Source organism: Malania oleifera, chromosome 11 (assembly GCF_029873635.1).
Source record: "Malania oleifera isolate guangnan ecotype guangnan chromosome 11, ASM2987363v1, whole genome shotgun sequence".
NCBI classification, from domain to species: Eukaryota; Viridiplantae; Streptophyta; class Magnoliopsida; order Santalales; family Ximeniaceae; genus Malania; species Malania oleifera.
Window position 1 is genome coordinate 19,398,511 of NC_080427.1, and position 24,782 is coordinate 19,423,292.

General features: G+C 35.8%; 1 protein-coding gene across 1 annotated transcript; it reads right to left on the reverse strand.

Annotated features, from left to right (window-relative positions):
* Positions 1–180: 180 nt before the first annotated feature.
* On the reverse strand, positions 181–23,274 carry LOC131168688 (membrane magnesium transporter). Its single transcript, XM_058128315.1, has 4 exons — positions 23,017–23,274; positions 22,867–22,919; positions 22,683–22,783; positions 181–494 (listed from the first exon to the last, which is right to left on the reverse strand). The coding sequence occupies exons 1-4, from the start codon at positions 23,087–23,089 to the stop codon at positions 401–403; spliced, it is 321 nt and encodes a 106-aa protein (XP_057984298.1). The 5' UTR covers positions 23,090–23,274; the 3' UTR covers positions 181–400.
* Between the last annotated feature and the right edge of the window lie 1,508 nt (positions 23,275–24,782).

The following is a 24,782-nucleotide window of genomic DNA, read 5'->3' on the forward strand; positions in this document are numbered from 1 at the left end:
ATGGGTCACTCACGACCAATGCTGAATCTGGCATCCCACCCAATACACATTTACCATGGGCGAAATAACATACTAGGCAGGGGGCAAGTTCTCTTGCGCCACCATCATCTGATGAAATGGCTTTAGCTTCTCTCCATATTGCAACTGATGCAAATTTCCATTCAACGACATAAGACAAAATTCAGATTAAAAACTACTTGATTCAGATTTTCTTGTGCGACCAAATAGACAAATGCCAGGAAAGAATAAGCAAGCATAACCATAAGCAGTCCAAAGTTATTAGCAGTATCCAAATTCACAAAAATGCCATCATGCTTTTGCAAGCTTGTAGGAGAATTCATGCATCTTGTTATCTCAATCGGTCCTAGGAAGATCCTTTCTCATGATAAAAAATGGAAACCTAATACTTCAACTTCATATTAATTTCTGAAGGAAATACTTTGCCCCGATGGTTGAAAGTAATGAAGTCAAGATTGGCTGGCAAAGAAACAATCCTGCAATCCAGAGAATACAAATCCTCGCATTAATAATCCAAAAGCCACCCACAACAAACAGCAATGCTGATGCAATCTATCAACCATCATTGTAAAATAAGGGGGCAGAAAAATGCACCATGCATGGGAACATTGTAACTTTCAGAAGCACCAGTCTTTACTTTCATTTTCAAATCGAGTCAAGTCATTTCTCATATATAAAACACGCCCGCAAGCACACAAGTATGCACATGGGGAAAAAAATAGATTAACTTGAATACCTAGTTGATAGTGTCTTAATGAGAATATGAAGCTGATTGTCAGTGGAGATGGCAGAGTGAAGGGGTGAATCCACCAAACATGCCATTATGATCTGGTCCTGAGTCGATAAATATTCATGTTTACATAATAGATTAAGTGCATTGCCACCTTAGGCCTAAGGTAAATAAAAAAAGAAAATTAATTTCAAGACATGCTAAGGGAGAAAAAACTGGACAAGCAAAAACCATGAATTGGTTTAAATTTTCTAAAACATGGCAGATCTTCAATAAGGAACTTAATGATTTTTTCATATCATTTTGTTTTTTGCTTTTCTTTTTTACTTTTATATACAGTGAAAAAGAATAAATTATGACAAGTGTGTTTGCATTGATAGTTTTCTGTTTGTACTGTTTGTTTTCTTACTGTTTTTGTTTACTGAAAATCACATTTTATGATTTTTAATCGTTTTGCCATTGCCAGAATACTTTAATGTCTAGATAAATCATTCTTTTATACTTCATTTTTATTAAAATAAAAATAAAAAACTATAGTTTAAAATACAATTAAATTAAAAATATGCACAACTTTTTTTAAAAAATAATGGCTGTTTTTAAAATAAAATATTTATTAATTATAATGTATGATAAGATTATTCTTTTAACACTAAAGTAAAACAATCATAAAAATTCTGTTTAATTACAATATTTTTAATTTTTTACTTTTTTAATTTTATTATTTTATTAAAATTTAATTATTATTTGATTCAAAGACAAATGATTATTGATTCAATCAACCTTTTAATTTGTTTTAGTTTTAAAAATATTAACCACGGTTTTCCATTTTTATTTTTTGTTCCTAGTTGTAAATTTCATATTTTCATATTACTTGAAAATGATACCAAACCCCTAAAAAATTACCCAAAGTTTTAATTCCATATTTTTCATATTTAGTTTTATTATAAAATGAGGAACAATATTGTGTTATGCTTTTCTTAAGTATTAAGATTAATCTACTTCACTTAAATAAAATATTTTTCAGATCCAGAAACATATCACCATCTTCTCTAAAATATGCAAGTGCCACTTAAACTTGCATGCATAAGCATATTTGTAACATGCCATGTTATCAAACTTCCTGAAGAGGGGAAGTAGATGATTTAACTATGCACGTTTTTTGTGTTTTTAGATCTTTTTTATGTGTGACCTATTTCTTTAATTTCTCTCCTCTTGCAAACTATTTGCATTATAAATTTAGAAAAATAAATAAATAAATAAATCCTAGGGCCTTATTTTGTTGTGGGAAAACAATTTTGACTTCCTATTTTTAGTTTTTTCAAAAGAATTATAAAAAAAAAACACCTTAATTTTCAATTTTCCAACTTTATGAGGATCAGTGGTTTAGAAAGCGTTTTCAATGCATGCTTGCTATCGTGCAAAAGGCGCACACCTTTTTTGTTTCCACACATAATGGGAACATAATTTCTCAACAGAAACCAAAAATAAATAATTAAAAAAAAAATTACGTTAGTGCTTGAAGCCCCCTTTTGTTCATAAATTCCAAAGGAGAGACTCAAAAAGGGAAGAGAATTAAAGAAATGAGATGCCTCGCCCACCACTTTCACTCTTGATGGCCGCATGCAAGCAGCTCCCCCACGAACTATCTCAGCCTTCCTTTTTCTTCAGCCAACTTCTTCAATCCCCAACATAAGATGGTATTTGATTTGAAAAAACAACTGAGAGAGACGACGGCTTACCACAGATCTCAATGAACCCTTTGCAATTTCGCATCAATTCACTAAGATGATGTGCATATAATAGCAGGAGAGAGTCAAGTTGGCAAGAAAACTGTAGTCTGGATTATGACTTTCAGGAACCGTGTGTGGGGAACCCTTCAAAATTCCTCAACCCACGTGTGTTTTATTCTATTTCTACTGGCTGGACAGGCAACTCTTTCCTTGAATAGACACGTGACTGTAGCTTTACAAATCATGGGCAAAGACAGCTGGAGTAAGGTGAATTTGAAGTGTTGGAATTTTTCATAGCTTGTTTCATGATTTATTTAATATTATTCATAATATATAAAATTTGTTTTTTTTATATATTTAAATTAAATTCAACTCAAAAAACCTTATGCCCCAATGCCTTGAGGCTTACACCTTCCTTTGCCATACTCAATTGCCTTCTAAAACACAAGTGGAAAACTTTGAAAAGGATGAAAAAAAAAAAAAATGTTTTACAACTTTCTTATACAAATGTTGGAAAACCACATGATAAGGTGGCATTTTATGTAATTACAGAGTAGAAAATGAAAATTATTTTTTAAAACTAAACAAACCCTAAGATTCCATAAGGATTTTTGAGTGGATGGCCATTCGTAACTGAGTTAACACCAACAATCTTTTGCAGATTAGAAGATCTTCTATAAATGACTCCTAAAATGTACATATAATTTGTTGCTACTAGTGAGCCTCAGATTCATCCACTTCAAAACTACCAATAGTTTAAGGGTCCATTTGGATCAAGGATTTTGCTTGAGGAAAGAAAAGGAAAGGAAAATAAAAGAGAAACTCATTTTCCCTTGTATTTTCCTTCTCTATTAAATATTATCAAAAATGAAAGTTTTTTTTAATATGATTAAAAATTAAGAAAAACTGAACATTAATAATGTACAACATCAAAATTTTGTTTATAGATTTGTTATATTTTTTTTTTTTCTCACTTTACTCGATAACCAAATATGAAAATGTTGATTCCTTGATATTTTCCTTTCATTTCCTTTCCTTCCCTCAATATTTTATGAGTTCCAAACGGAGCCTAAAGTTTACAGAATTCAATTCAATGAGGGCAAGCATTCCTTGCCTTCTCGAAGGCCTTTTTGTTGATGAAAGGTTTTGGTGGCACACAAAGTGAGGAGAATATAGTTTTTTTTGGTTTTGGGGGGGGGGGGGTGTGTGTTGGAAGGTTGGGGTACGGTAGAGAAAAATGCAGCATTTTTCATGATCACTACTTGATTTGGCACAAGATTACCTCTTCTTTTTTTTTATCAGCAAAAAGAAATTATATTAAAAAGTAATGTCAGGCACCTATGTACAAAGGGAAACAACAAAGAGAAGCATTCCTCACTGAAAGGTGTCAAGAAAATCAACGATTACAAAGGGGTCCCTTCCAACCAGGCCATAATGCCAGCTAGAGATCATAGCGATCCACTAGTCCATGACGGACTGAATAAGAGAAGTAGTTCCTTCAAAGGCTCTTCTGTTCCTTTCCCTCCACACCACCAAAAAATATAGTAAGGAGGGTGAGGGGAAGAGATCTTCCTTCCTTATTTGATCTGGTCTTTTTCCAAGCCCCCACTCATCTTCCACTCTAGCTGGTAGTGACCAACTTCTGATTTACGATGGAGATGGCTAAGTTCCATAATCTCTTTGTCCATGAACAATGCAGAAGGATGTGACCAACTGATTCTTCCTGCTGCAAGCATAAAAAGCATCTAATGACGAGAGAAACCTTTTTTATGAAGATTGTCCATGGTAAGTAGCTTCCCAAATGCCCTTATCCTTAAACTTGGTTCCTAAGGGAGACCAAGATAGGAAATGGGGAAGGCTCTGAGCTTACAGCCAAGGATACACGCAAGTAAAAGAACACTATCACAAGTACCCATTTGAATTATTTCACTTCTGCCCAAATGACTTTTAAGCCTCAATCCACTTCAAAACCAACGAGTATGCATCTTAAGTTAAGAATTTTCTCCGACTCATCCTCACAAAAGATTATAGTATCATCTGCAAAAACAGGTGGGTGATTTCCAGAGTCATTGGGCCTTCCAATGCTAAGTCCCTTAAGAAGACCACCTTCATTTGCATTAGTTATCACAAGACTCAGCACTTCCATGACCATGATAGATAAGAGGGAAAGGGGGTCCCCTTGTCTTAGACCACGAGACAATCTGAAGAAACTAGAAGGGCAGCCATTACCAGAATTGAAAAAGATGAAGTTGAGATACACTAACAGATCCATCTGCACCACAATTCCCCAAAACCAATTCTTTTGAGAATGTACAGCAGAAAGCTCCAGTTAACATGGTCAAAAGCCTTCTCCATATCCAGCTTGCACGCCACTCCTCTTTTCCCACCCTTCATGCTGGCATCAACAACCTCATTGGCAATCAGAGCACAACCTTGAACTTCTCTCCTTGTCTCATAGCCTCCTTCAGCTCCTTTCTCTCCAACAGGCAACACGATGGCAAGTAGGCCATCTTCATTGAAAGGAAGTCTTTCGACCTTGCTCTGGATGGGAGAATGTCAGCCTACTCAAGGTTACTGAAAATCTCAAAGGTAGGCGATTCTCCATCTTTCCTGGCATGGGTGAAACTGAATGGCACCTGGCTGCCCTAGATGCTTTCTGGAGCTCACTCAGTGTTAGGCCTTCCTCTCGGCTTCGACACTGGAGATTGAAGAAGTCTTTGCTGATCCAACTTAAAGAGAATTGTTTTGGCAAGTTCCTTCTGCCCTTAACGGAAATTAAATTTCTTGCATCAGTGCAGTATTCCCTTTTGGTTATTTACTGATTTTGGTTTCTGATTTTCAGCATCTTTAGTTGGCTGTGTTAGTATTATTTTTTGTACTTTATCAAGTTTTCTTTTTGTGATTTCTTGTCTTCCTTGTATATTCTTCCATCTCTTTTTAAAGTTCCATTTCTTTCATAAAAATACTGCATTTCAGAGTATATGCCCTACCATCATCCAATTCCCATTATAGGAACATCTTAGGTTCCCCTACCACCATCCCATTCCCATTCTAGGAATCGGAACATTCTACAATCTAGGTAACATTGAGGTGCTCTAACAGAGGGTGTCTAATGTGCACAATTTGGCCTTGGAGTTAGGTTGCCATTCTTATCATTGTACTCTACCACTTATTGTAGACACCTCCTTCTGGCCCTCACTTTATCAATCCTATTTTCATGGAACCCATCAAGCCCATGAACATTCAAAATTGCAAGTCCACTACTCAAGTTGCCCATTGTTGAAAACAAATCCATTAAAAAGCTTGTTTTTTCAATTGAATTGATCTTTACAAGGGTATTTCGGACATTGAACAAATAAACGGGCAAGTAAAAACCTATATTTTGGGTTGCCCTGCATAGGAAAGGTGAAAATTTTTGGAAATCCTATAGCAAAATTGGAAACCAAAAAAAATAATAATAAAATTTTAAAATAAAAATAAATTTAAAAAATACCCAGAAAATTGCCACCGGATCCAAATTCCAACCCCCCCCCCCCCCCACCAAACATTTTTTTTGTGTCTTTTCACTCCTTGTGTCTAGAACGACACCTGATGTTGAAGATGTCCCAGTTTTCAACAACAGATGAGTTTTTGGGCAGTTCTAGACCCATGGATGGCCTCATTGCCCACCAAGGAAAAAGCCAACCCCAAGGCACTATATCCTATGGTGCTTCTTTTGGGGGCATGAGTGTGTGTGGAAGAGCATATTAGTAAACCAATCTGTCAAAATCACTGCAAGGACAGCCCTACAAACTCATGGAGTTCTATTTGGTTGAAGCTTTCTCTATTATTTCAAGGATTCTTGATGCAGGACCAGTTGGCTTGATAGAAAATAGTGGAGGTAAAAAGAAAGAAAATAAAAGAAAGAGAAATTAATGGAAAACAAAGGAAAGAGCAAAGGGAAAGGGAAAACTAAGCAAAAACACAATTAGGGCTGTCAATTTCAATAATACAAGCTATCCCAAATATGGGCAGCATTTATATAGGATTCTATTCTAAAAATTAAATAAAGAAATCCAACAATATCAAATCTCCAAAAACTAAAAAATATAGAATAAAATCCATTCAATAAAATCCTGTTGATTGAGTGCAATCCCCATCTTTTATCCCGAGTAGGGAAAATTTTGTTAAATTTGGATCCTACATGAAATTTGCTGGATGGTTTGGATTGTAGCATCAGATTACGGATCGCAACATTCTACTAATATTTTATGAAATATTATAAATCTAAAAAATTGTCTAGTGAGTATTCAACTAGTAAATGTTCAAGACAAGGAAAATAACAAGCAATGAGATCAAGCATTTAAATTGTTGCATTCCTAAATCAAAGCAGTTTATAATGAAAAAGGAACACATACTTGCAGGACAAAGGGGGAAAGAAAACATAATTTTAGCAAAATTAGGCAATAAAAACCTATACAAGATGAACATAAAATATACATTATTTATTACTTTATTTAAAAAAGCAAGCAAACAAAAAAATCCAAAAGATCAAGCTAGATCATAAACATTTGTGTTAACATTCAAACCACTATTTGGTACATTAGTATCACCAATATCATTATTGGAGACTTCATCCAGCTCATCATTAAAATCATCACCACCATCATCATTATTATCATCAAATGCATTAGTGAATTAGATATTAATTAATATCCTGAACCTATATATTGACGTTTGAAGTTTTAACCACTTAATGAATGTTGATCTAAAACAAATGTTGAGTCCACAATTAACATTATACGGGGAAAAAAAAAAAACCAAACCTATAGTGCAAGTAATTTGGTAAAAAATTAAAAGTAATGAATTGCAGGAATTTACGATCCCACCACAATCCTAACAATTTTGCCCCAATCGCAATTATACATAGTATCAAGATCATTTTAATAATGAAGTAGGACGGCAGAATTGTATGATTGAATGATCTCTGATTGCAATTTTAACCACCATGAGAGGGGAAGCTTGCCTCTATAAAGGAACGATAGATGTACTACCCCAAGATATATGCATTAAGGCAATAATCTCAACTTCCACAGCCCGCATGAAATCAAATGTAGAGGCTCCTTCCATGACACCACGATATATGCAACATGTTCGTCCTCTAAGATACTTGCACAATTTGTGGATGGTGGTATGAGAGACAGAAGAATGGGAATGGGAATGGGAAGGGGGAATTGTACATGAGGGACATCTACATGTCCATAGGGCGGCTCAAATACGCCTTGGTAAGGAGTAGCAAGTTGAGAGCAAAAGCATTTGGGCCATGAAGTCAAAAGACGCAATAAGGAATGAAAGTGGGGGCATGCAATTTCTTGATGGTTTGCCAGGGCCTCCTTCCTTTTCCCTTCTCTGCTTATTTGTAGGGGTCCAGACAGACCATGTGGATGATATGAAAGAAGAATGGCTTAAAGACTATACTGACACAATGGTTCACAGTGCTGATACATCTGACTTGATCAGAGTACTTTCTGCAAACATTCCTATTGCCACCAACACTATAAGCTTGCTTGTTTCTTTCCCTGCCACAAGGACATGTTTCGTGGTCTCAGCAGGCATCTGGCATTTGCAGTTTTTATACTTCTGTGATCAAAAGCCAAGGCTAAATTTTCTACCAGCAGGTGGGAATTGGTGTAGGACAAATGGCAACTATTTGGTTAGAGACATTTGAGCCTATTTAGAGGCCTAATTCAAAGAAGCAGACTTGAGCTAAGCCCATTGGATTTTAATTAGAATTTTAATTCTTAGTTTATGGGATGTTTAAATTTGCTTTAGATAACAAAAAAATCCATTAAAGACTAAATAAATGTAGAAAAGATGAAGGATCAGAAACCTTCCATAAATCAACTAACTACAATAATGCTGCCTTCCAATCCCTTCAAAAATTGGACAGAGGCATTGCACCAAAAATCCCAAAAGATTGCCCAAAAAGAAGCAAGAACATTAACTCTCCCAAAGCAAAGAGTAGCAGTCGCCTTGGAAGATTTTTGCATTCTCTCAAGGCAGAGTCCGGAAAATGGCATATACTACACAAATCCATAAAGCTGTCCCTCTTCTACTTCCCAAAAACTTCAAATCTCACAAGCAAGATGTCATGCACATTTTGCAGAGCCACCCAAGCTTTACCCAAATATGAGAAAAGAGCATCCAAAGATGTCTTGTTACCCAGTAATGGGGAAAAAAAAACCTGCACATTAGTCTCATTGGACTCACGATACAACATACAGATATTAGGCTAAGGGCCTTAGGGTATATCCAGGAGAAGTAGAAAAACAAACGATGGATTGGGTACAAAATCTGATGTTTCAGATTTTAATTCTGAAAAATCTAAGGGCCCTAAGGTTTACATTCATTGGCAGGCTGCTCTGATGGGTGAAGAAATGAAGAAATTATATGAAGAGAAGAGGGAGCAAATTGGTGAAACAAAGCCAAAGTGTATTAGGAGAGATTCTGCAGGGAGTTGAGTATTGTGGAATATGTACTAGATAAAAGGAAGCATACAGGAAGTAAAGGAGTTTGTAAAGGAAAGGAGGTTAAGAAATGGCGAAATTTTTCTAATAATGATAGTGATGACTCAAGTGAGTTTTAAGTGTGATGGGGGTTTGTTGTTGGATGAGATTCAAGAACAATATGGTAATGCTTCTGATTTTCTGCGATGATCTTGGGGACCAATCACATGTTCATCCAGCCCTGCTAGAAGGATTGGAGAGGGTTTCTATTTTTGAAAACAATGGATTGGGTAATAACTTGCAGTGCAATGATGGAAGTTTTCCTACACCAGAGATGATTCCAAGGAAGAATTTTAGAAGCCCAAGAGATATTGAATAGAATGGATTTAAAAATGTGTGATGCTGGAGAAACAGAAGTGTGTCTTGTTGGGGGTAAGTACAAAGTGAAGAAGGGTCAGAGGGAGCTAGCAAATCTTAACTGCTTGTGAATTATGATGGAAATGGATTGAAAAGGGGTTTTCTCAGTTAAATGCACTTTTTGCTTTATTGTTTTATTTGTTTTATTGTTTCTTTCTTTTTTGTATTTTCTGTTTTATTTTCTTGGGGCAGATTTCTTGTCCCATTACATTGTAACTTCTCTTTCTCAATCTAATAGATTTTCTTTTATTATCTGGAAAAAAAAAAGGGCCATTCATGTCAATCCTGTTAAGAGTTACGAGTCCAAATGAAAGCCTGAATCTTAAAAGAAACCTTTGCCTTGAAAACAACTTGACTGAAGGTTTCAAAGGATGAATGAAAAAGAACTTGGGAGACAAGGACCCTGAAGAAAACTCTAGAAAAATCTGAGCATCCCCCTTTCTAGTTGAAAAAAAAAAGGGGTCCAACACACTCAGTAAAGAGGCAAGCTCATGAAAGAGCACCATTTCTGAAGAGAAAAAAGTTGAATTGACACATTATGAACAATAGATACTTTAAAAAGAATAGGCACCAACAGCTCCAACAAAACCTCTGCCACCCAAATATCCTCCCAAAACTGAATCCAAAGCACCAGACACCCCTCGGACACAAGCTACCAAACAACATCCCAATAACTAGATGATCCCTCTCATTCTCCTTCCTGTCCAATGAAAGTCTCTCAAAATCCTCTCCAAAACCCCTGCCACACTCTCAGGAACTCTAAAAAGGGATAAAAAGTAAATGGGGATGTTAGAAAGAGATATAAGAGTAATACAATCCCCTAACAACAAATAAACTCTCAGACCACCCTTCTGGTCTCCTCCCCTCTATCTCAAAAGAGCCTTCTAGTTTCCTCCCCACTCTCTCAACAACTCAATCCCAAAAAGCATCAGAAATATTCTTACCCCCTAAAGGAAGAACTAAATGCAATAAAGGCCAAGCCAATGAACTGCTACCAACTAGAGTCTTCAAACCCTCTTCGGTAATATTATCCAAATCAATTCCAGCCACTCATTTTTAGACAAGTTAATCTTTAACCCTGAAATCTTCTAAAATATTCCAAAAAAATATGCACCTTACGAAACAAATCCCTAGGATGTCCATGTACAATCATTGACATATTTGTTGAATGAAGTCACCCTTTTATTCAATTCCTCCACTCCACCCCAGAACCCCGTCTTACACATCACATTATCTAGGAAGCCCCAATGCACCATGTCATAAGATTTAAAAACCACAACCTTCTCACCCCACTCCTCACATCCTCAACCACCTCATTTGCCACCATAACTACATCTAAAATTTGCCTATCTTTAATAGAAGCCACAGTATCCCACACAACCTCTCTGAGTCTCTTGAGCAAGACCTTAGTTAAAACCTTGTAAATACTTATCAACTTATAGGCCTAAAATCCTTCACCCTCCTCAACCTCTCCATCCAAAGAATAAGGGTAATAAGGTTCAATCACTATTTCTCACCAACCCATTACCATGAAACTCCCCAAAAAACTCATGATGTCTTCTTGCAACACCTCTCAATTATCTAGAAAAAATGACACAATAAAGCCATGAGGGAGCTTTATCCTTATCCACTTAAAACACTGCCCTCTTAACTACCTCTACTTCAAAGAGCTGCTCTAACCAACTAGCATTAGCCACCCCTATGGGACTCCAATCAAGTCCCTCCAACACCAATTTATGCTTACAATCATTTGAGTAAAACTTAAAAAAGCCATAGTTACAATCCCCTTCCTTCAACCATTTTAACCTCAATTTTTGTTGACAACTCCACTCTTCCCCCAACAAAAGCACCTCCAAAACATTACAAAAGTGGACCCTCCAAGCTCTATCCTCCTCACACAATAGCTCGCACTCCTCCAACCTATCCAACCTAGCAAACTCAAAAATAATATTATTTTTTTTACTCTTGATATTCCCGAACACTTCTTAGTACCATATTTCAACTTATTTTTCTTTTAACGTGGCGCACACCCAATCAAACTTGAGCTTTTAATCGTAGACATAGCCTATATTTGGACAATGGAGGTCGACTTTGGATTTGGATTTGTGTGGGTTTGGGCAAAACGTAGTATAAAATCATATTGTGTTTCTTCCAAGTCCGCACAAATACAAATCCAAGGCCTAAAAATCCATGCTCCCAAACAATACTTTAGGGATTTTAATTGCAAGGGTTTAGCCATAATTTTTGTATTTCTTACTTTTCTATAAATAATCATGATGTAACTAGGTTTAGGCAGGCTGGAGATTAATGAATTGAATAGAGTGTGCATTTTTCCCTATCCCTGTCTCTTCTTCTTCCCCTTCCCTTTTCATCACAGCAGGCTCCATCAAAGCAACTCGAATAATTACTCCTTTGGATAGTAATCAAAGAATGTTATGTGTAGTAATATAGTATTGCCTACCCAAACACTCTTATAGGGATTCAAATGAGATTTAGGTTGTAATTTTGACCCATAAAGGGAATGTTAGAGATGGCATTTATTGCGCTCCAAACATGAGTGATATTTTTACAAGTTTCATCCGCACACCATGCAATGTATGAAAATTATCAGTTTTCTTCCAAGAAATATCCATTTGAATTGGGTAAGATGCAATTAGCAAGATTATGAGTATCATCAGGGAGGTGTGCACATTCTCTATAATGTCCATGGTCAACTAAATGTAAGTGCATATATTGTGGAATAACTAATGAAAAGGTCAACATAAGCATGCAAAATGATCAGACGGACCTTTTGCAAAATTTACCAACTTGAAGAGGAGGCATAATTGCCCAATTTCTCAAGCAAGGACATACCCTTTTCTTGAAATTGAATTTGAGCACTGAGTCGAGATCACAATTCACTTCATATCAATTCCATACCAAATCAATTCAAATCTTACTAAAGAATCAAAAACAACTTAACTTTTACCAAATCTATCACTCAACCCCCTGAATCTAATGAATTGATTAGAGTCCATTAATTCACTGGCTACCATTCTTCACTCTTGAGGATTATAATGTTCCGCTATTGGGAAGGGAGGACAGAACACTCATCCGCTAAGGTGGTATTCACATTCCATTGTTTTGTTTCAGATTCAAGGGTGTGTTCTTTTTTTTTGGGTAGTTCGTTCAATTATTGATCAACTTTTCCCTTCTTCTTCTTCTTCTTCTTCTTCTTTTGCTTTTTAACTAGAGAAAGCATATGCACGAAATATGATTTTTTACCAAAAGTTCACTTTTTATTGTTTTTTCTTGATTCCTTCCCTCAAAGTTTATTTTTTTTTTATTAATTTTTCTTGACTCCTTCCCTTTTTATTGTTTAAGGAAAGCAAACACATGAAATATGATTTTTTTTATTGTCAAAATTTAAATTTGTTCTACTATTTTGTATGTAACTCACATTTTAGTGCAGGCATGTTATTTTGAATCAATTTTGGAAATTTGTACTGAATCTTATGATTCAATTATGTTCAACATTCCTGAAAATGAGATTTCAATGCACAATTCAAATCTCAAGTTGACAGCTATGATACAAAGTTGCAGATAAGCTCGCCAAGAAGATAGCAAAGTACACAAACCAATAAATTGGCAATATGAGATAACAGTTTCTGAACAAAGAAAGTTCAGATATTTTTTACTATTTTTTCCACAGTTTTAGCTCTTTCTTTTTGCATTGGAAACTGACCGGGACCAAGGACTCTAGTTACTGCAAACATAGGATGATCCTGACTGGGGCCAAGACAAGAGGTTGGGCTTGGGTTCATAAAAGGGAACTGGATTACGAATAAAGGAGGTTGGGTCTGGTTCTAGGATGTTGGTTATGTGTCTGAGTTTGGGTTTTGGAGCTAGGGCTATTGTTTAATTAGAGGAATGAATTGAGCTAAAAGGGAAAAGGAGGGTTTAGAGTCTCAACTCTCAAGATAGTTGTACATTGGAAAGGGGAAAAAAAGGGCAGAAGACTACAATAGGGGCGGGAAGCAATGGCTGTCAATCAAAGAGCCAACACAGCAGCAACTTGGTCCAGAAAGTTGACTGGAAATGGCCTGCAATTGGAAGAAAGGGTGCCAAGCTGATCAGATTTCAGAGAAAAAACTGGGATGCCTCTGTCTGTAGAAGTGAAGATCTGAGTCGACCACCTTACCCAACAATGAGAACTGCAGTGTTAGTATCTCCTTCAATTGGCAGCAGCATCCATTCTTTCCTTTTAATATTAATATATATATATATATAAGAAGAAGAAGAAGAAGAAAAAGAATCAACTGCCTCCAGCACTCCAGCTATGTGTTCTTTATATCACATGCAGCAGCAGTGGCCCTCCATTATTTTTTTCTTCACTTCTCTTTGCAGCAACACTAGGGTCTGTTTAGCTGTGGAAAACAATTTTCATTTTCTATTTTAGTTTTCCAAAAGAATTACAAAAAGAAAAAAGTTAGCTACTTATTTAATTTTCAGCATTTGTATGAAATAAATGAACAATAATAAAAGGTTTTGGCATCATTTGCTTGTGGAAATAGTTTTAGTTTCCATTCCTAATTTTGCAAATCATAATGAAAACGCCACCTTATTTTCCAATTTTCAATATTTATATAATTTTCTTGATTTCTAACTCTTATGCGTATGGGAGCAAGTAATTTAGATCTTGGACTTTGATTTGTATGGTTTATGTATTGAGTTTCTTCCAAATCCACAAAAAAATTCAAATGCAAGCCCCAAAATCCATGATTCCACATGCTATCTTTGTATAATTTTTTGGGAAAATTGGAAAACAAGTGGTGATTTTTGTAATTATTTCGAAGTCTACAAATAAAAAATTACTTTGCACAACTAAACAAACTCTTTATCTTGTGTCTCTTTAATACAAATACTGGAAATTTAAAAAATAACTTGAAATTTTTATAATTTTTAGGAAAAATGGAAAATGTTTTCCACAACTAAATGGCCCTAAATTTCTCCTTTTTTTCAGCAGTTTCCTTCTCTCTATAACTGACAGCTGCACTTTTTGATCCAAATCAAAGGGGGCTCTGTAGCTTGTGGATTGGCTGAAAGGGAGAAAATGGATTAGGGTTTTGTTTCGTTAATGGATGAGATGTGAGAAAAGGCTAGGGTTTGGATGGTGTATCAGGTTACAGTTGAGGTGAATGAGAAGGTATGGTTAGCTGAAGTCGATTGCTGATAGGTCACGTGATTATAGGCTGTATGAATAGGGTTCAACTGGTATGGGAAGAACAGTGTACAGACCATCATGGTTGGAGATCAATGTGATGGTGGTGATGCTTGGGTAGGGAAAGGGTATGCGTGATGATGGCCAGGGCACAAGTGATATTGGTTTGATGACGCAGTAGTGAGGATCGAATTGAAGCTCTGATACCATTGATACAGGATCAAGTGGCTTAGGAGAACATAGTAAATGGAAAATAGACAATAATGAGAAAATTAAATGGAAAATAGAGTGAAATTAAATGGAAAATAATGAGAAAATTAATGAAAAAGGGAAAACTAGGCAAAAAGACAATCAAGGTTCTTAATTCTAATGTATGCCACATCAAATGTTGATGGACCCTTTATATATGCTTCTCTTCAGGATGAACTATAAGGCTTTTCCTTCATTTCTAAAAACTAATAAGGAAACAAAGCCCTAAATTATGTCCATGCCTATGGTAAACACAAAAAACTAGCAGAGTGCAACCCTTGTTTCCCCATCAATTCTCTTTTACATAATTGGGAACAGTATTGAGGAATTTTTGTTTGTATTGTTAAGAAGCATAAATAGGAATATTTTTATTGATTGTAAGCTGGGTACAAACTCTTTGCCATTCACTTATAATAAGTTGATTGCTTGAATTGAATATGTGAATGCATGGCAGGCTTTTTTGGTTGTGTTTTTTGCGTGTTTTTGGCTTGCTCCTCTAAGGGAACTACTACTCATTTAATTACCCATTGGAGAAAGGGATGAGAAAGCAGCTTGAGCTTCATTCCAAGTGCAGGCTCATGTCCAAAACACCTTTGCATATTTTATGTTAATGTTGTGGTTTTGTTAAAATTTTGGATTATCATGGATTGTAATCCTCCAATTTGCTCAACTGAGGGCCAGTTTGGTTCCCCTTTTTCCCGCTGAACTTCTTTTAAAAAGTAAAAGCAAGGTATGACATGTTTGATAAACAGAATCATTTTTTAAAAAGCTAGCCATTAGCTTTGGGCAATTTCTAAAATTTACGGATTTGAAGCTTTTCAAAGCTTTAAAAAACAGCCTTTTTTCCAACAATTTTTTTCTATTCCATACATGTCCTCAGTTTTTTTAAAATGCAACATGCCAACAATAACAAGCCTTATGTCCCGGTATGGGATCAGCTATAGGAATCTTTTTTCCCATATTCACTAGATCAAGCGCATTTTCTTCTAACTTAAGAGCTGTTAAATCCTTCCTTACTCCTCATTCCAAATTACTTTAGGTCTATCCCTCCCTCTTCTAGTACCATTAACAATAACTAGTTTGACTTTACAACATAGTATTAGAAATTTGTACGTGGAAGAAAAAGAGAAACATAAATCGATGCAAGAGAATTAGGTGGTGGAGTCTAAAAGAGGAAGTATACTAAAATTTAAAGATAAAATGATTTAAGAGGGTGATTGGAAAATAGGGGATATCTTGTGTTGATGGTGACATGGATTGATGACGATGAGATGGGTGATGGCGACTTGGAGTTACAATTTACCCCAAATAGTGCCCAAAACATAGCTACGACTACAAATCATAAGTTCAAATCATTAAATGCATAATTATAAATTGGGACCGTTTCTAAGCATTAATAGTCCAATTATTATAGTTGACTCTCACATGCCAAGCCCGATGATTGCTTGTCTTGTTTCTTGGTGACTGAGCAACCTCTATTTATAACTCCTTTGGGCTTGGCAATGAGTTATCACCACGCCTAGTGACTAAGCGACCTCCCGTATGATAAGGCTATATTTGAGTTAGTTAAACTCTACGCAATTGTAATTCTTAAATGGATGTCGCAGTAACTTATCCACCTTATTTGCCACGTGCCTAAGTGATTGTCATAGCAAGGTGATTATAAGGATATCCCAAGGAGGGGCATAAAGATGGCACAAACAGTGCCCCCCACGTTGCTCCATTTGGCTAGTTATAATGCTTATAAATGAGCAGTCATAAATCACGACCTATGTTTTGGCCCTCACAAATCATTGCGTCTTTCCTTTCTCGAGTAATCCTTACTTGGAATATTCTTGGTCAATTCTCAGTGTCATCCATTGTGAGGCAATGCATCATGCGCTTAAAAAGGCCTAAAAATGTTTAGTCCTTAGTAGCCTAAAGAGGTGGTATTCGCCTAGGTGAATACCACACCCCATTATGGCGATTTCCTTTTAACCATCCAAAGCTTGAATTTAGTCTCTCCCAACCAAGGCGATGTTAGATTCGTGTCTCACTTGGGCGACCTTCCACTTAATTAATAACTAGAACGACTAGGTGATTTCTCAAGTAACAAGGCGATCTTTGTCACTTAATCGCTTACACGAGCATTGTCCCTTGGCCGCCATCCCTTCCCTTTAACTGCCTACTATCTAGCATGATTGCATGATGAATTCTTCACAATACGAAGGTTAATTTCCTAGGATTTTCCATTTGGCTGTGCTTTATTTAAGACTCCCTCTTCTTTTATCTTTTCATAGCTTTAGTCTCTTTTCTGCTTCCATTCTGAAGCTCTACTCCTCACTTCCCTAGTAGGGAAACAATTTTCCTTTATTCTCAGTCTTTTATCCAGATTCATTCACGATCGCCAACATGTAAGCTAGGAATTCTCTATAAGCATTTTTTTATTCCCTCATTCAAAGGGAAAAGGTCTTCCTCCACCACCGGCTACTTCTCCAAAGGCAACATTGGTATAGGCAATATGAGGATTATCTTCATCGCTCTCCAATGGGGTTTCAATTATGTTTGATGAGGCAAGAGTAGAATCCCTCCTCACTAAGGTTGTTGGTATTGAAGCAATGTCCACCAAATTTCCTTTGATTAGCAAGTGGATCGGCAAACTCCTAACATTCCTTCGTAAGGTTCCTTGGGAGCATGATGCTTGCCATGAGATCCTAGCCAAAGGAGTGAAATCTCACCAAAGATGCATCTTTAAGATACAATTTGGAATTCCTTCTGGATCTAGCAAGGTTGGAGGCTAAGGTTAATGCCATCGCCCAATACTATAATGCTACACAGGCAATGACGGCTAAGCGATTGGTGATCCAAAATCACCTCAAGGCTTCAAGTCGCAATAGTTTTGGGGCGAAGATGACAATGGCTGATCATGAGGACTCTACTCAATGGCTACAAGATCCATCTACCCTCACCCAAATGTTGGGAGAATTTTTCTTTCATGTTGTAATTCTTTGCCCGAGTCCCAAGTGTCGGACAATTTCGAATAGACTAAATAAAATTAAATCTTGGTTATACTTCTCTTCATAACCTCATCTAGCCAACTAAGTCGATCAGCTTTGTTAAAGCAGTTTTCACCTCAAATCATTCTCCACCTTAACTAGATCGTCACCCTGAGTGCTTTATCTTCAATGACCTTTCTGCGAATGATTCACGTTGCCTCAAAATAATCTGTCTCATGCCCAGGCAAGGTTAGCGTAGGTGATGCTCATCAAATGCTTCGCTTGGACTATCATCATGAAACCCTCCAAGCGAATACTGATATTGGGCAATTATGACTTCATTCCAAGAGAGTTGCTCCATTTAATGGCTCTTATTATTTGTAAATGAGTAGCCATAATACTTTTTTAAAAAAATTTCGACCTAAAGTATGTGTTACCTTCGTTGTTTCCAAGGTTGAATGGTTTCATGATCGGTCAACTTATTTATAAACAATGCCCCCCAAGCATGTTGGATTCTTATCAATTTGTCCAATCAAGAGTGCAAAATAGTAGTTGATCACCCGCCTCTAGACTTAGGCCAGGCTAAAGATGTTCCTCGCTTGACTCAAGATCATTGTCGATAGCCAACTTCTAGATCAGTCTTAAAATTATTTTTGTTAAAGTTTGATATGCATTGTTGGCCCACAACGGTTAAGCTTTTAGGTAGAGTAGTATCAGAGCAAGTTACTTGGAGGTCCTAGGTTCTAGTCTAATTGCTCGTGTTTATTTTGTGTCGTGTTTAAAAAAATTATTGTATTCCCTGTAATAGGAGTCACCTATCATGTTTTTATCTCTCCACGCGTTGTCAGCTTGCACATGCGGGGGACTATTAAAGCTTGCTATACATTGTTGGCCCACAACCTAATAACTTAAGTTTTTAGGTAAAGTAGCAATCTAACAATTTTCATTCTCAAGATCGCTTTGGCCTTTGTGATCGGCAAGTTTTAAATCTTCGGCCAGAGACGGCTTCTTGTACTCTTCATGTCCAGTCGAGTCAAAATCTTTGTCCTCAATGTAATTGGTCACCAAAGAGTATTCATAAATTTAGAGTTTGATTGAAAAAAAGATTTTGCATTCTTCGAGTCAAAATCCTCATTCTCCATATTATGTTCGGCTACTAAGGAGAAGTTCTCATAATTTTGGAGCTTGGCCTCTTCATCCTTTTCTATATAATTGACCTCTGGACTATTCTCATGATCTTTATAGTTGATGCTCTCTATAACAAGAGTTATTTGCCTCCAATGCTATTGAGCTTGGCTGAAATCATCAGAAGTGATGGCTCAGCCAAGACGAGATGGTGGGCCAAATGACACTTGCCCCCCCAGCATCCACCTACAAACGAGTAAGTTGGCTAAGTCCATCACAATAATTATAGGCGATGGTTCAACCACTCCCATAGAAGGATTGCGGACAAGCTGTCGTGGATGTTTTCATGGGTGTTTCTGTTGTGAGTTCTAAACAACCAAACATGTCTTTCCACATGTTCTCCATCCAAGATCTCATCTCACAATTCAAATTGCTCACAATTGTCTTCATTGTGATTGTTACCTCATGAGAGGTGTGAACTATTGCATGAAAACTTGCTTCGGCAAATTGTTACCAAATTGTCGCAAAATCAGCATTAGTAAGTCTGATTGGCATCAGCAAGTCAATTACCATCTCCTCGAGTCAGGCGAGGAACATCCTTTAGCCTAGCCTAGCCTAAGTCTAGTATCAAGTAATCAACTACAAATCCCCACTTTTGATTAGTCAAAATACTTTTGAGTCCAACATCCTTGAGGGGGCATTGTTTATAAATAAGTTGACCGATCATGAAACCATTTGGCCTTGGAAGACAATAAAGGTAACACATACTTTGGGCCGAAAATTTAAAAATAAATAAATAAATAAGCATTATGGTTACTAATTTACAAATGATAAGTGTTATTAAATAGAGTAGCTCTCTTGGAATGAAGTCATAATTGCCCAATCTCAGTACTCACCTGGAGGGTTACACCATGATCGTCCCAGCAAAACGCATGATGAGCATCGCCTAAGCCAACCGTTTAATAAGGCAAGGCCAATCGACTTAGTCGGTCAAATGAGGTTACAAAAAAAAGTATGACCAATATTTTATCAAACTATTCGAATTCGGCCAATGTTTGAGACTTAGCCAGAGAATTACAACATAAAAAAAAAAAACGGAAACCTAATCTCATTCTACTAGCAGTTGGGCGAGGGTAGACGAATCTTGTGGCTATTGAGCGGACTCCTCATGATTGACCATTGTCATCTTCACCCCAAAGCTATTACATCTCGAATCCACAATGTGATTCTAGATCTCCAATCACTTCGCCATCTTTTCCTAAGCAGCATTACAGTATTGGGCAATGAGCACAGATTAATAGCTCATCCATGCCCGAACAGCATTAACCTCGGCCTCTAGCCTCACTGTGTTGGTATCATGTCCTATTTGTGTCTGGTGTCAATATCAGTGCTTCCTAGATGGAAGTTATCCCATCTCTCATCCCTTACCCCTTCCCATCCCTCCCAGGATCCTAAGACTTCCAATATCAAAGTGATTAGGATTCCTATCATTTTGGCATATGTTAACTAGAAATAGTTATATAGCAGTTCAATTAAGTTCCAATCATTTAAATTAGATAAGTTAGAGGCAATGAACGATTTTAAGGTTATTATCACTTGAATTGTTTAACTTAGGAATGGTGGCTATATTAACCCTAATATTTACTTTCTTCTTTGTTGGGCCCTATGCCACGCCTGCACTCAGTAAAGCAAAAGCCATTTTCACCATAGGATCCAATGGCGGAATGTTGCGAAGGATTGTCCATCTTCTTGAAGAATAGATGGCTCTCAAAGGGAGGGAAAATCACCTTTGACAATAAATATCTTGCAACGTCACCTTCTTCTAACTTCCAAGATTTTCTATCTTAGTGTAAGCTACAAATGGACAGGCGAACCTTTTTTATTTAGAAAAAAGAAAAAAATTATTAAAAGAGAAGAGGAGTGTACAAAGAGGATGAGAAATCTTCACTTTACAAAAGTAAAAGGAAAAACAAACTAAAACAAATACATACCGAAGAATATCTATAGTAGGAAAGAATGACGAATGCAAGCATACCTAGTCAGTAGAATAGTGTATGCTTTTCTAAAGATTTTGTTAGACTCTAGGAAGAACATTTTGACTAAGTATGAAGGCTTTTATCTCAATTAGTAAAGTTCAATAAATAAATAAATAAAAAGATATTAATAATTTCCCCCCTAAGAAAACCTATCAAATGGGGTGAATATAACTACATACAAGCATACGCCAATGGATAATTGACAAGCACGTGGACTCTTTATCATGACGGTGAACTTTGAGGGATCATTTACAGTGTCAATACCCTATTACCCTTATTGATAAAGGTGTCCAACTCGAAATTGGTACTATGGTGCTCAATTTTGCTTTAAATCCTAGAGTGGAGATAGGCATCTCACCATGAGTCTTGTAAACCATTTAAGTAATAATATAGGCCAGCTTCTTGTGTGGCATAATTTAGACTCGTGTAAACGTTTGTTTGATTAAATTTAGACCCTAAAAAATGTCATAAACCATCTCCCAACTTGGAAAATGATAACTTTGGGTATACAAAAACTATATGTTGGGGGATAGAAAATTTGAGTCGATCTCGCTACAATGGGCAATTGTAGGTACAAACAAAGAAACTAAAATCAAATTTAATTCACACTCTGGTTGATCAAGTTTAACAAATATATCAACTTTATAACTTCTTGGTAATTCATCAAGTTTTTTTTAAAAAAAAAGGGGGGGGAGGGGGGCGTCCTTGGACTACAAGGCTCCATGCGTTGCGAGGGTAGGGAGAGGATCGTCGCAATGTATGGAACCTTACCCCTACTTTTGTGCAAAGAAGTTGTTTCCTTGGCCTCGAACCCATGACTAATCAGTCATAAAGGAGAAACCTCATTATTGATCCAAAGCCCGATAAATCAAGTTTAGCATATCATAAACATGAGCACCAAAGCAGTATAAATCATCTCTTTGGTCATTCATCAAGTTTACCATGTAAACATGAACACATAAGTAGTATAAATCATCCTCTGGTCATTCATCAAGTATACCATATTGTAAACATAAACAACTGAGTTTAGTATCAATTATCTCTCTCTCTCTCTCTCTCTCTCTCTCTCTCTCTCTCTCCCTCTCACACACACACACTAACAAATCTGTGACAGAAAGGCTGTGGCAGTAGAAAATTGGCATGATGCAAATGAGTTCGGTAGGAGTGATTGAAGTTTCTAATTGAAATTTTCAATCCTTACACCAAAACCTTTTTGCAGAGTTCACACACAATGAGAACCAAGCCTCGAGTCTCACAAAGTGGCATCATCTATAATCTATATGAATGTTTTTTTGCCATTCAGCACGAATATCCTCAAGCAGTTAAGAGAGCTTCCAAATCCTTTGTTGCTAACTCAACCTAAGTTATTCTAGGTCTGTGCCTCCAACTCCTACAATCTTAACATCAACTAAATCACCCTTTCACAGGAACAATGTTGCAAAGCACATAGTGTAAAAGTTCATAATTTACACATTCATATGCAAGTTAATCAGCAATTTGTTATCAATGATATGACATGCGACAACCTATGTGGGCAAGGCATCCCGAACTAAGGGCATATCAATGTGAACTGCATGCTGCAGTCATAAACAACAAATTGTACCACACTTCGGCCCAAATTTACTTTGCCTCCTTAATAGAGACTTCTCATTTCTTCCACATCTATTTTACTTCACAAGAAAAATGAAATTCACAAATTAACTGAGAAAAAACGTACCTGTTCTCCTCAGAGTCAGGATGTATCGAAAGAAACTTCCCCGGCACAGTCAACGCTGCCCACATACAAAAAGCTAAACCCAGAAGCAACTCAGCCACCACCTGCGTAAAATCCCATATGCATAAACACGACAAGCCCACACAACACACCAGACCAATATCAATAGAAAAACTGTAATACTTGCATTCATTGGAAGTCCTGAAAACTCTTCTTCCATGATCTTCAACAAACCTCTATCTGCAATACGATCAAAGTCAATATCCGAATCCCAACTAAAATCTAGAATCTAATTCAAGATTTCAAACCCTAAGGTGTTCGTAGATGATGAAATTACGTTGGATGGTTGAATAGGCGGCATGAGCGAGAATCAACACTCCAAGAACGCCAACCACGAAGTTGAAACCCATGCGTACTAGATTCGTTCGGGGATTTTCTCACCGTCGGCCAGAAAGCTCCGGCGACGGGATCAACTTTAACAGCTACGGCCGCGGGATCAAATATCCTTAAATACACAGACGAATGTTTTGGCCGCTGTGTGTCAAAAATTTATGTGTACTGTCAAGCGCCAACAGCTTATGAAAATAAATATCATAAATAAAAATTAAAAATCGAAAAAGAAAATAACAGCTTCCTTAAATTTTTAAAAATTAAATAAATTAAATTTTTTATTCAATAAATGCTTATTTTTGTCTTTAATCAAATAATTATTTTTAAACTATTAAAAAATATTTAAAAATATTATAGTTATTTTACTTCATTATTATACTTCAAAACTCACTCTTCAAGAGTACAAAAAAAATTATTGTACAACAATTTAAAGATAGTTAAACTATTTTTTAAATAAGTACTTTTTTAAAAAATATTTTTTGTAAGTACTTCTATCAAGAAGCAATGTCAATAATAACTTATTTTAAATAATATTTTTTCAAATTATTTATTTTTTAAATAAAATAAGTATTTTCTAAAAAAAAATTTTCTGAAAAATGATTTTATCTGAAAAGATATTTATAATAAGTAATTTCAAACTATTTTTAAATAAGTATTTTTTCATATAAATACTTCTTTTTAAAAAATAATAATTTTCTATAGGTGGTCCAAACTATCCCTTAATCCACAACTACTAATTTTGACTATAAAGTATTTTGGTAATAGGTTGCCAAAAGTATAATAATAATAATTAAGATTTTAGGTAGTGAATTATAAGTTAGAAGTTGTAATAAAGTTATTGATATTTTTACAAGAAGAAGTCATATGCTAAGATTTTTATAGAATACAAAATAATTAAAATATGATTATTAATTTTATCTATAAAATTATGTAAATATTAAAAATAAATGTTTTTCATATTTTTAATTAAAGTATTTTTTTTCAAATCATATCTTATATTTTTTAAATTTTATTTATATAGTATATAATAGTATCTCATGTCCACGTTTGTATTTTATGATTTTTAAATAAATTAATAATTTTTGTAGATAAATTTGAATGTTTATGTTTTAATATTTGTTCTATTTTTCCTTCTTTCAAAAACTTTCCGGTTCTTCTGATATTTTAAACTAGCTTATCCATTATCTTTTAAATTTTTCTTATTGTAGTAGGTTATGTTTTCCTAATCGGAACCACCACCGGGACCACCCTAAATGCTTTCCTAGCTTGGCGGGGTGACCATCGGATTTTCATTGGCTGACCAATGCTTAGTGAAACCAAAACATGCAATTTTAGAAAAAATTGAAAAGATTTTGAATAAGACTGGCTCTGATACCAATTTCCCTTGATCGTCTATTTCAAAAGATAAAATATAGAACAATTTAATAATTTTCAAACGAAACAATCATTCAATTGACAAAATATAAAACAAATATTTGACAGAAATTTCTGATGCAGAAGATCGGCTCAAGGATGCAACTGCATAGCATACTTATAAAATAAGATTAAAACAAAATTGCTTGAATAAAATTTAAAGCTTACTTTTGATTAACTTGAATAATTTCTTTACAAGACAGAAACCTAAGGACGAAAGATTAGAGAGAGGAGAGGGAGAAGAGAGAGTTGGGTGGAGCTCGGAGCTCAAGCTTTCCTAAGGAAATTAAACCCTCAACT

Excerpts from the sequence above, each read along its gene's own strand:
- LOC131168688 (XM_058128315.1), bottom strand. The coding sequence starts at position 23,089 with ATGGGTTTCAACTTCGTGGTTGGCGTTCTTGGAGTGTTGATTCTCGCT. Across the intron at positions 22,920-23,016 it reads CGCCTATTCAACCATCCAAC|ATAGAGGTTTGTTGAAGATC; the intron begins GTAATTTCATCA and ends ATCGTATTGCAG. Across the intron at positions 495-22,682 it reads CCTGACTCTGAGGAGAACAG|GATTGTTTCTTTGCCAGCCA; the intron begins GTACGTTTTTTC and ends TCTGGATTGCAG.